The sequence below is a fragment of the Aythya marila genome (genome assembly GCF_965140915.1).
Source record: "Aythya marila genome assembly, chromosome: 5".
Taxonomy (NCBI): domain Eukaryota; kingdom Metazoa; phylum Chordata; class Aves; order Anseriformes; family Anatidae; genus Aythya; species Aythya marila.
Genome location: NC_139046.1, coordinates 49,265,073 through 49,277,814, shown reverse-complemented (window position 1 = coordinate 49,277,814; position 12,742 = coordinate 49,265,073). Strand labels below are relative to the sequence as shown.

Below are 12,742 nucleotides of genomic sequence, written 5' to 3'. Positions count from 1 at the left end.
TTTTTTTTTCTTTTTTTCCCTGCAGATGCCGATTTTCTGATTTAGTCATCATCACCGAGGTGACAACGGGCTGCCAAAGGAAACTGCGGGGAGCAAGGGGAACTTGTCGGTGAGAAACGTTTCATCTGGGCAGCGGCTGGGAGCCTTGACTAAGGCTGGGGTCAGGGTTGAGAGAAAGGGAAAGCCCGAGTTCCCACCAGAGCAGGGAGCAGGGGGCTGCCAAAGGATGGGGCAAGCTGCAGAGAGAAGGCGGCTGGGAGCAGATTGCCTCCTGGGCAGGGACACCAGCAGCGGTGGGATAAAGATGGTGATGCAGTGAAAACAATTGCAGTGCTTCCAAACATTGCGCCAGCTAAAGGAAGGTAACTATTTTGCAACTTTTCTCTAGCAGAAATAAGATCTTTGGAGAGAGAGGTGAAAATTGTTGGGCTCTCCATTCAAATTTTAGATGGCAGAAATAATTGACTATGTGTGTCGGGCTCTGGACACACACACAAAAAAAGCCTTAGAAAACTTTCCAGGAAAAAAAAAAGAAAAAAGTGTGAAAAAGGAGGGAGGAAGAAATCTGGAATTAAAAAAAAAAATATATGGGGAAAAAAGAAAAAATGAGAGCCGCTTACACTGTAAATGTTTATCTGCCTGATCAATAGGGTAATGCTTGGAGTGATATTGCATTTTAATTCTCCCAACTGCTTTCTGTTTATTAGTAAAATATGTCAAGCCTTTATTTTCCAACCTATAGCTCGAGGTAATTACAGATCTTATATACTGCAGGGAAAATTTACAGTTAGTCTTTAATAATGTGGCATTTTAAACTATTACATGATAAAAAGGTATATATAAATATATATAAGGATGTCACGCTTATTTTCCTGTGTGCGTCTCCAGAAATATGAATGCCTTCTCTGTTTGCACCAGAACATTAGGTTTCAATTTACGTACTCTTCCTGAGCACTGTAGACACAATTTTCCAGCTACTTCAGTTATAAGTTTGTGTTACTGATGCTTTCTACTTCCAGAGTCATTTTTGTGTTTTACAGCTCTGCCAGCAGATACATCTGCACACCTTCAGGGGCAGCACTGTTTTATCAATTAAAAATAGCTATATTCATCATTAGCTGGATACAAAGAATTTATGATGTTTTTTTTTAATGAAACATCTCTCATTTTTTCCATGTGCTAAACGGGTCGCATAATCTCATTCTTAGGGCTTCTAAGAAAGCGTTGAGTTCCCCAGCACACAGTTACTGCAGATGGTTCAATCATCCCCTTTAATTTTCCTTTTTCCTATGGAACAGAGAATTATTTTTTTTAATGACATCAACGACCAAAAAAAAAAAAAAAAAATCATTTCCCTTCTCCCAATCTTAAGATTTTCTGGAAATTTTATTTCTTTGTCTTTTCTACCGAAGTCACGGGCTTAATAATGGTTTCAGTCCAAACATTACCCCCTTGGATCACGCAAGACAGGTTTTTTCATGAAGCAATCCCACACGGCTTGCTGACTAATCAATACAATTCAATAAATGCAGCCCCAGGGAGGCCTGCACCAGACCTTGTGTAGGTTACGTATCTCATTACTGCTTTATTCCTGAGGCAATATAGGGGCACAGAGCTGAGAGGGAAAATAAATGTTACATTTACAAGCAGAACCAGGTTAAGACTTGCACCAAGCAAGCCTGAAGGATGCATTTATCTGAAAAAGCTCAGCTGCCACCTCCCAGCTCCGTGCAATAATCACGGGCCAACTGGAAGCAGTTATTCCCTCCCTTCCCAAAGCAGCTTTCCCTGGCTCCCCACCATGACGCCCCAGCTGTGTGCTCTCTCGGGGTGCCACAGACCCGTCGCTGCTCCTGCTGCAGCGCCTGTCCTACAAAGCACAGCCCCGAGCTGACCCCCCAGGGAAGCGCAGCTGCTGGTGCATTGGGGAGAGGTGCTTTGCAGCTGGTAAAAGCGAACTGGTGAAATCCTACAGGTTGAAAGCCGCCTGTTTTCACAAAGCGCAGAAAACCACAAGAGCTCTTTCGGGTCCACCGCTCGTAAATGTGGCTAGAGCAAAGCCTTCATGCAGAGCCGGCAGGAGCTGCTCCGGGCTGCAGCCCTGCCGCTAGCGGGCCTTGCTCGGCTCTGCTCGAGCACGAGGTGGGCAACAGCAGCCGAGTGGGTTTTGACAAAGCTCCACAGAAAACATCGAGGAAGCTTAACCCGTCCCAGGAGATGGCACATCTTGTCTGAGCAGCAGGACTAGCAACCTCAGCAAGGCAAAACAGGATTCCCCCAAAACAACCAAATATTACTATTTCCCAATAAGCCACCACGCTTGGGCAAAAAGGTTTACTTGAACACCCATTTAATTACAGAGAAATTTTAGTTTCCTTTCAGCTCTCCAGGCTGAACACAGCCAGTATGACTTTTAAAAGCCACATTAATGTTAACAAGTCAATACTAATTCATTAATCAGAAACAAAAGCTTAGACCAGAAGTATGCTGGTCCAGAGCAAACTTGAAATAACTGACCTGATCTTGCTGGATGGAAAAAGAAAAGAAAACAAAACAAAACACAAGCTTATCATTTAAACATTTCACCATTTCTGAAATGCAAACTCCCCCTTTGAACCAACTGGGGCTAAGCAATCCAGTGTTAAGCTACACTTCTAGAGTCTCTACAGGCACACTGCCACTCTTTTCTTGGATGCTCTGACATTAATTTGAGAAAAAAAGCATCATCCAAACTTATTTGCCTGGTATTTTCTAACCAGTTATTGCCAGTAGCACACAAGCACATACCAAGTTTTTTCCAGTGTTTAAGGGAAGCCAATTTCTGTGAGCCGCAGAATTTCATACCTGGAGCATGCCCCCATTTTGCTCTTTCTAGAAAGAGGTGAAAATGATGATAGAAGTAGGGAGGTCATTTTGATCCTACATAGAGAATAAATTGCAGGAGAAAAATGACATAATGTCCTAAAAAAGACTCTAGAGACCGCTGTGATCAAAACACAGATTAAAAGAGAAACCTCACACAAAAAGAGAAAGTGAAGCAGGGGGAGTAAGAAGGAGAGCAGACCAGGCAGACGAGTGGGCAGCACTGCTGCAACCTAGACCACAACGTCCCCGCTCTGGCAGTGGCTACAGGAAAATCCCATGCCTGTGCCCACGCAGTGGGGTGCTGCGAGCACGGCTCCGCACGGAGCCCCGCTGCGGGACAGCCCTGGGTGCAGCCCCGCAGGAAGTTTCGTGTGGTAACACCCAGTGAAAGAATCATGCACGTCCACGGAGCAGAGGTGCACGGGGCCTGAAGGCAGGTGCATCGCCTGCCAGTGCCACCCAGGATCGGGTCCTCTGCTGGGCTCATGGTAAGGGGGCGAGCTGCCTCCCCCCACGCTGACGAAGCTGGGCAGTCACTGCGGAGCCTCTGGAGCTGCTCCGTGTGAGTTCTGTCCTAGAAAGCGCCAGGAGAAGCAGAAGCAGTGAGCAGGCCTGCCTGACCAGGGGATCCCAGCCAGAGAGCAGAGAGACAACAGCAGCGAGCAGCCTGAGCCCCTTGCAGGCTGAAGGTCCCTCCTGCCTTCGTGCAGGGGCTCCAGCTGCCGATGTTTTCTGGACAAGCACCAAGCAGCCACAGTCACCTCAAAACCCGCACAACTTTCCTCACCTTACTGTGAAAAGGGCACAAATTGGAGCCTGGCACCAGGAAGAGAAATGTCACGCACGCCAGCTTTCTGTTTGACTGGGCGAGACAGAGGGACACATGATGTTTGCTGCTGCTGGCACGACTTTAAAAAGCAGGCTTTCAAGGGAGAAAAAGCATCAAGAGACATCGGCCGGGCTAGAGTCCTGGGAAGGGATGCAGCAGGGGTTTAGGAAGGGGCAGAGGAGCTCCTTGCTGACTGCCCGGGAAGCCCTGCCAGCCGCGCTTCTAATGATGCTAAGGGGGGACAGAAAATCGATTTTGACTTGGGTCAGGGCTCGTGCTGTGGCTGTTGCCACTTGCTTTCGCAGTTATCCACTCTGATCTTGTTGTTCTGACTTTGACACCCCAGTGACATGAGTCTTGTACACTGTGGTTAATATGGTTTTGCATGTAAACAGAAAGCCAGGCCTAGCTCTGAGTCAAGACTTCTTGCCTCCTGGGGCCCTCCACTGCAACTGGCTGGAAATTATGTAATAGCCTCACTTCTGTGTCTGAGATGCCAAAGCTCTCATTGGAGCAACTGAGCAAACGCATCCAACTCGCCTCCTTCAGCTGCCCGCTCAGGCCATGGCTCGGCGGGCTCCCAGCAGGGATGGGGTCCCTCTGCTTTGGGAGGAGACAGCTTGGAGTTAACACGTGCAAAGCAGGCAGTTCTGGTAAGGCAGTTAGCTGTGAAATGGCTAACATTTCCATTTTCCTCTTTGAGTTTCAAGATTAACAAGCCCCAGAGAGTGAAAAGAAACAGTTGATCCTCAAAGGTGCTGGTTCGGGCTGCGTGCAGAATCAGGAAGATAACACATCAATTTACCAATGCTTGCTAATTTTATATGTCAGAAACCTTCTTCATAATCACAAGGGTGAGACAGGAGGAAAACGAAGGGAGCCTACCTGAAAAATCTTACAGTTGCCCCAGAGATGCCCCAGACCCCGCTACACCACGTTCCTCCAAACCCCAGCCACCTACCAGGGGACTCCTCCCTGCTGCGGCTCAGCTCGCTGCCCGCCAGCCAGCTAACCCAGGCACGAGCTGGTGGTGCCCTGCTGGGTCACTGAGCAGGGCAGAGAGAGGAGAGGGTGCAGAGTGCCCCTCGGCAGCAGCAGGAAACCTCTGACAGCATCAGGGCATGGGCAAAATCAGTACTGGAAAGCCTGGAGCGTGGGAGCACTGCGTTAAGGCAGATCTGCAGCAAATACCGAGTGTGCTGAGCCCCAGCTCTCTGGCATTCACACTCAGACTCTGATCCAAGGATATGGCTTGTATATCTAACGGGGTTGCTAAAGCAGCAGATTTATAAACACACATCTCCTTCAGAAGGAAACATCTGAGTTTCCACCAGAACCCTTGTAGGAATTACGTTTCTCTTTCAAATACAAACCAGACTCTGGTATGATGAAGGTTTGGTCACAGAGAACAACTTCTTAAACCTCATCAGATTCCTAAACTTGCCCTTAGCAACTTCGGGAGCTAAAAATTGGTAATTTCCACAAGCACTGGTGAAAATGGCTTGTGAGCAATCAGTTCAAATTGATCCCCAAAGCAGCTTTGTCTCACTAAAAAAAGCTTTGCTCCATTTTAGTCTTAAATATCAATGGTTATGAAAAAAAAAAAAAAAAAAGTGTTTGTATGGGTATAAAATACACATTATGTAAGAGCCAGGACTCTAAAACAATGGAAAATGTGTTCTACAAAAATGAGCTTAGTGGCTTCCATTACAAGTGCTGTGGCATAAGAAATGGAAAATATTTAGTCATTCTGTCATGTCCAAATATTACATGATCCAATTAGATGTTTGAATTGCTGCTAGAATATTTAAAACTGCCTGGTTACACGTGAGAGCAGATCCTTCAGGGTTCATTTCAGCCTAAAAGAAGAGTAAATTTGGATCTCAGGACAGTTTCTCGCCAGGCTTTAAGAGATGAAGGAGGAAGTTCCTGCCAAAAGATGCGCTTCCACTCCTCTCCCACCCTGGTCGCCCGCTCCCATCACCTCCCTCCTGTCAGAGGGAGCCCAAATGAGGTAGCTGACCCAACAGAAAAAAAATATATTTCTTTTTTTTTTTTTTTTTTTTTCCCCCCCCCTTTTTCCTTTGTTTTCAGCCAAATAAACAGGCTGATTGCTCATTTGGTGGAGCAATATATCTTTAAATCAGCTGGCATCAACAGTGAAACAGAATCCACAGACAAATGAAATAGTTTTGTCAGCTCTTCGTTGGCACACGAATAGCCTTTCTCCATCCCACAGCCCTAGGATTTTTACTAAAGACGTTCAGGAGGGGATGGTAACTTCTACCATTGGCACATGCTGTCAGTGTAGAATCAGAAATATGCCTGCCTCTTAGCTCAGAGCGGGGAAAAAGGCTCATTTCCTACAATAGCCTTTATCTTCCATTCTTTGTCTCATGTCTTGCCAGTACTGAGAGTTTTGCTTCAGGCTAAGTCAGCTGGATGCCAAGTTACTTCTTTTAAAGTTGAGTTAAAAAAATCCCCCCCAAAATAAATTTTAGTCCCAGTGACTTCAGTGGGAGAACAGCAGCTGCAGCTCAACTGCTCCATATAGGCTGAGGTATGTGCACAAGTGTGAGCAGACAGACTGACAGAAAAACAAATTCAGAACAGACTGCAGCCAAACCCTTGCACTGCAAGCTCTCTAAGGCAAAGGCCACTGCAACAGCACAGTGCTGAGTACATGCATGGTGATTGTGGCCTTCCAGTGAAGTAATACAGCCCTGCCATTGGGGTGAAAGAGCATTTTTTTTACTCCTGCTTTTGCAGGAAACAGTGCTGGTGATAAGCTCCTTCTCCCAGGACAAGTTCAGGTGCCTCCTGCTTGCTAGCAGCAGCACAAAGCTGGTCCAGCAGCGTGGCCCCCAGCAGCAAGCAGTCTCTTCAGTCCTTTGCTCTACAACTACCAGATCTAAGGAGCATCAGCTAACACCGCTGGCTCTGGCATGATCAAAACAGGCTGGAGGAAGAGAACAACACATCCAAACCCCAGCACTCAGAGCCGTCCGGTCCCCAGGCCATGCTGGGCCCGTCTTGCACAGCAACGCAATGCAGCTGCATCTGGTCAGTGCTGGAAGCCACCCAGGTCTTCTCCAGTACGCACTGAATCTTCAAAACCAGATAACAGTTGTGCGTCAGCACCTTGCATCCCTCAGGAACACGCACGGCCCCGTGCTCTGCTCAGTCCTCAAGACGCACAAAGCTGTCTCTGGAAATTTTCTGCTTATTCCAGACCTCCAAGCCTTGCCTAACACCGCAGTAGCTCAGTGCCTGATGAAGCATTTTCAGATTTCAAGTTGCCACGTATATATTTAGCTGCAAAATTTCAACTGTACCCAAGCTTGCTGGGGCAGCAGCAGCTTTCCACTTCAGCCTGCTGTACTACAGGCTTGTACCACGGGCTCACCGCCTCTCTGCTGTGCTTCCATTCTAGGAAATGTCCCACCAGAAGCTGCCTCTTTCCAGTAAATGACTTGTGCAGACAGGGCCTAAAGAAGTGAAACGTAACTACCCCCAGGGCAGGAGTTTGCTTCTCACTTGACAGCAGAAGTGTGGGGGGATTTTTTTAAATCAAGTAATCTAATACTGATAGGAAACAACACAAGTCTTTTTTTTTCCCCTTTCTAAACTATTGGCACGCTACACAGCGGTGTCAGCCACTTCAGAAAGTACTGAAATTCTCTCTCTCTTACTCAAAGGGAATAAAACTGACACAAAAATCCCACTTGTTTTCAGAAGCCTCCTTCTTCTTTTTTTTTTCTTTTTTTTTTTTTTTTTAATCAACTGAACGACTTGCAATATTGAAAGCCATCAGCATTCTCGCAAAATCATCTTACACAGGCTTTGATGCGGTTGCACGTGAACTTCTGTCTATCTGGACAGTATGAGGAAAAGGCAATAACAGATTTGTGATTGATTAGGTCTTCCCTCATCCTTCATCTTTTGCTTTTTCATAGATTACATTTATATTTATAGGACTAAAAGGCAAACAGTAACCAGGTTGATTTCCTGCTGATAGGGACTTCCTTCCCTGCCCCCTCCAAAACAGAAAGCCGTTATCTTTTCTCTTCCCCTTTGCTGGCCCCTGTTTCAGAAAACCTACTCCAGAATTCTTTATACTACAGAAATAGAGTGAAAGAAACTAGGAATAGGCATCCCCTCCTTAAAAAAAAAAATAATAAGCGAATTCCTTCTTGACCGTGGCAGGCTGTTAGCAGCCTTTCTTTAGTGCAAAGGAAGATTATTCCTAATTTAGCATATGCATCCATAAATACAGTTACCCTCAGAGCTATATGGTCCATGTTAAAAAAAAAAAATCAGGATCTCCAGGACCTTCTGTGCAAAAACAGAAATGAAACTTGTAGGCTACGTGCTTGTGATAAGGAGTTCTGTATGCTACAAAGCTGAAGAGACCAAATCTTAAAGTAAGCAAGTAAATCGTGTAACACTACCTGAAAGTAATCAGTGATGAAGGATCCCAGTTCACTCTTCAGCAGCCGTCTGTAGACAGAAGGAACACATCCATGAAGCAGCAGCTATTGCTGGTCATTCCTAACAGGCATAGCCCCACTTTACTACCAGTCACACCAAAGATACATGAATATACGTGAGCGTGTCATTATGGCCACATTTAGATTTCTTTTACATCTAAGTATATATTCTACTAATACTTACAAAAGATATTGTAAAATTATGAAGGAATGAAATTGTGTCCCTGAAGTCTTCTATTTATAAGCCATGAGCTTAGAACAAGAAAAACAAAACAAAACAAACAAACAAACAAAATACAGCACTGACACCCCCGAATCCACAAAAAGCTGGGATGATAACTTCAAGTTCTCATTTAGTTTGAAATTCATCGATTCATCGTTTCTTCTGATTTTTCTTTAAACAAAGCAACCTTTCATTTCATTGAAAAGAGCACATCTCTCCAACGTAATACTTCCTTTTCTCTTGGAAGTAGAAGGTGGGCGGATAAGGAGAGGAGCAACAAAGTAAACAATGCAAGAAGAAACTGCAGCTTCCCCATGACAACTGCGTTAAAAAATAGTTTTTTAAAAAGGCACAATTTTCAAGAAAAGAGTTCTAGGAATTTAACAAAAACTGTTCTACGTACATGCAAGCAGAAGGCACTCCTAACAAGTATTTTTAATTAAAAACTCTTGGATCTTAAATCAGGCTATGATAAAGGTTTTTAATCCCTATATATATTTTATAGTTCAAAATTCTGCTATGAGAAACAAGTTTGTTTTAAATCAGAAGAAGCATTAAAAAAAAAAAAAAAAACTCACAAAGTTCAGAGCATGTCAACTTTCAGCTTTCAGTAACTGATGGTAAATTTCGCAGCAGTAAATTCTGCCTAAAATGTAAGAGGTGCTCAACACTTCCCTCTGCAAACCATTGCATTTTCTGCTGCTTTAGGAGTTTCACTTTTCACCAAAGTGAAGCATTACCAAGAGTGCTCAGAAATAGTACTTGAGTCAGGGACCATCCTGATCTCAGGCTGGGATCTTACCAACAAGCTACAGCTCTTTTTTCTAACCTTCTGTGAAAGTAGCTCCTGACACTGAGCTTCCCCCTCAAACATTTTGCAAAACTTCTTTATTATTCAGATGTAAACACACCTCTACTCTTTCTCTCTCAGATCAGTTATATTCACCCCACCCACCCCAAAGCACATTTCTATGTCTATGAGATGGACGAACCAGATAAATCTTTGAGGGCCTGTTTGTGAGACTCTCTTCTACTGGCTTCAGCAGACTCCTGAGGGCTTTTGATCAGCTAATTCACAGCCCCTGGCAGGACTTTGGCTCCCTCAGTTGGATCATCTGCACCTGCAACCAGAGGCTTGTGCTCCAGAGAGAACCTGGGGCAGTCTCCCCCTAACCATGGCAAGGTCACCCCTTCGTTCCTGAAAGCCCACGTCCTGATGGCATTTCTGACATTTCCTCTTGCTGTCACAACCAGCTTTCAGAGCAGTGGAGAAAAAAAAAAAAAAAAGAAAAAAAAAGTATCCAGTGAGATGGTATCAAATCACAGCAAGATAAAAACTTTGTGGCAGTGATCCAGAGCAAAATGTTACCACCTGCTCGTCTCTGGGCCTGTCATTATGACTTTAAAACTCTCCTGTGCTCCACTGTCAAGCAATTAAGCACTGTGCAGAGCCTGTGACTACTAAAGTACCGCATTTGCTAACTCCCACTAATGATCTGAGTGGAGGAATACAAAGGAGGAAAACGCAGCAGCTCAATCTAATGGCACAAAAGAGCAGGCTGACAGCTTTGGCTCCTTGCCCAGCGTCAGGCCAGCAGCTCACCTCGCGCGCCCAGCACAGACACTTTGTTGGGAGCTCCGTCAGGATCCGCAGGTGCGCAGCTGCAAATGTGCGCACAAACACACGTGCAGATGCACGTCCTCTGCTCCCTAGCGTGGGGCTAACAAGCTGCTCGGATGGTTATGCAGCCTAGTTAGAGAGTGACATTTTGAGACGTAAGCAGTGCTCGGAGCACCTGCAGGAACATCAATCATGGATTTCAAGGTGAGCGCTTCCAAGTGCTGCCTGTGAGTGGAAAGCCCAACTTCCCATCCCACCACCAGAAGTGCTTGCAAAGCACACGCGTCTCACAAAGAACTTCCTGCTCTTCACCCAGCTCTTGACAGCGCAGCCTGACTTCAGTGACCAGCACAGACACAGCAAGGTCCAACCACGGGGACCAAGCCCAGCCAGCGAGCTGTTTCTCTCCGGCATACCTCTTCCCCTCGAGGCTGGGAAGGAAGGAAGGCACCTGCGTGCACTGGGGTGGGAAAGCAGGCTGCAGCTGCCCCAGTGGGCAGCAGCCTGGGAGACGAGCCACAAAACCCAAAGCCAGTCCCCATGTCTGCCAGTGGGCTGTGGGTTAGGGTGTTTCCAAAGCCTTACGACATTTGGTTTTCCTTTCACATACAGAAATCTTCATCCCATGGAGGATTTAGACTGCTGCAAGTACTTAAACCTAACTTGATGACTTCTGCTTTGAACATACTTAAATACTGCTAAGTAAGGGCACAAGATACTGCCCTTACTCAGCTGTCAAAAGGGATTTTATGAAGCTTTCACCTTTGGGACCAGGTCAAGTAGGACAGAGTCTCACATCCTGCAAGCTGCATTTATGTTGAAAATAGGGAAAGGGGTAGTTTGCTGCTGAGTAAGTGCTTGGCCCTAATAGACACTTAAACTTTAACTTGGCACACAGCTAAAATGCAATAGGGAGAGGGCAAGCACACAAACGTGGAAGCTGAGACCTATATGACAACATTCATGATGGATGAGTATGGATGGAGTGGGAAAGAGACAGCAAGGACAGACTACACTCATGACCTCTGTCAATATTCCTCTGAGCACCACTTGGAACCAGCACAAGAATAGATTGCTCTTTATCTGCTCTATAATCCTGTCTATTGCTAACTAAAGTTTCCAAATAATCAGAATGAAACCACAGATAACCACGAGAGCTGCCTAAAATAAAAAAACGATACTTTTGTCATCAGTGCTAGAAACTGTTTGTTAGAATTCTAGTTTTTTAATCTTCAGGGTTCGTATTTTCAGGTCTTGCTCTGCAATCATCATATGAAGATTAAGCTTTTATATGAAATGCTGTGTTTTACTTTCTTTTTAAATGCTCCGTGGTTCTGAGAAATTTGGCTTTAGAGAAAAAAAAAAAAAAAAAAAAAAAAAAAGAAAGAAAGAAAAAAGAAAGAAAGAAAAAAGAAAGAAGAAAAGATAAAGAAAAAAAATAAGAAAAAAAAAAAAAAGAGCTGGAACAGGAAAACTCCCTCGGAAGGGACAAGCCCCTTCTAATCCAAGTCAATACATGTCCTCTACTTGTCAAAGCTACACATCCACATAAGCCAGAGAAACATCACCCAGAAGCCCCATGCTGTTCACACCACCCAATGGCAAAAAAGAGGGCAGATAGCTCAAAACTCTCAGGCTGTGCCTAACTTTGCTCCCACCCCTCTTCCTCCCAGCAATGTCCTCTAACTACAGTTCTGTAAGGAAACAAAACCGAGCAAATACTGAACGAACAGCAACAAAAATCCATTTTTCCACACATTTTAGCAACCTACCTGATATTTTCATTGAGGGTGTAAAGTTCATTGTTCTGCAAGCCTCCCCCTTTGAACACATTTATCACTGCTGTTTGAACGCTGCCAAAAAAGAAATGAGACAGTACAACATCCATAAATAACAGCCGCCAGTATGATTTAACACAGAGAGCAACGTGAGCTAGCCAGCAAAAGCTGAGTGGTTATAACGGGGTGGAGAGGTTAATTGCACTTAAATACTTCCACTTTTTCTCCCCTGGAAATCATCACTCTTATTTACCTACATCTCTCATGGGAGACAGAGCAGAACCAACCTTAAACTGTGCCTAGAGTAAGCAAGGGAAAGTCATCATAGGGACACCAATATATCTTTAAAAGACCATTTAGGGGATCTCTGCTAGGTGCTGCAGGCTAGTGGCTATGAGAAGACAGATTTTTGGCAGTATCTGCCAAACACATCACATTGCATTATCCAGTAATGCTGGCAGGACTAGCTGAGCCACCCAGCCTGCAGCATTTGGCAGGATCCTGCCTGTGCTGGAGCACATTCTGCAGCCAGCATCACTTCAGTCAGACACAACTTTAAGCCCTGCTAATGCGTGTAAGGTGTGGCAACAGCTGTTGGAGGATCTTCTAACTAATACTTCTCGGATCGGTGCAGAGGAAGTGATGAAGTGACAGTATACAGGATGGTTTGCCAGGTCCAAAAGCTTGCCACACCCAACAAGAGGAGGTGTCATTCCCTTGACAGGCATTCCCTTTTGTGAGCAGGCCATAGCACTTGTACGCTTCACTGACCTCAGGTCACTATCCTGGCACAAAACTGGATTTTGCTGGGCTGCTTCTGTGCAACATCATTAAGCTGAGTTAGGTCAGCAAGAGAAAAGGCAGAGCACAGAGCTGCTGCAAAGTAGCAGAGGGAAAGGTGAGAACACCCAACTTTGGTAACAGCAGGCCATTAGA

General features: G+C 45.2%; 1 protein-coding gene across 3 annotated transcripts in view; it reads right to left on the bottom strand.

Annotated features, from left to right (window-relative positions):
• PRR5L (proline rich 5 like) overlaps positions 1-12,742 on the bottom strand; it is a 44,717-nt gene that overhangs the window by 17,620 nt on the left and 14,355 nt on the right. For all 3 annotated transcript variants that reach the window (XM_082761764.1, XM_082761762.1, XM_082761763.1), the window contains 2 exons: positions 11,801-11,881; positions 8,146-8,194 (listed from right to left, as the gene is read on the bottom strand). In XM_082761764.1, the coding sequence (XP_082617890.1) occupies positions 8,146-8,194; positions 11,801-11,881 (130 nt within the window). The remainder of the gene's footprint in view (positions 1-8,145; positions 8,195-11,800; positions 11,882-12,742) is intronic.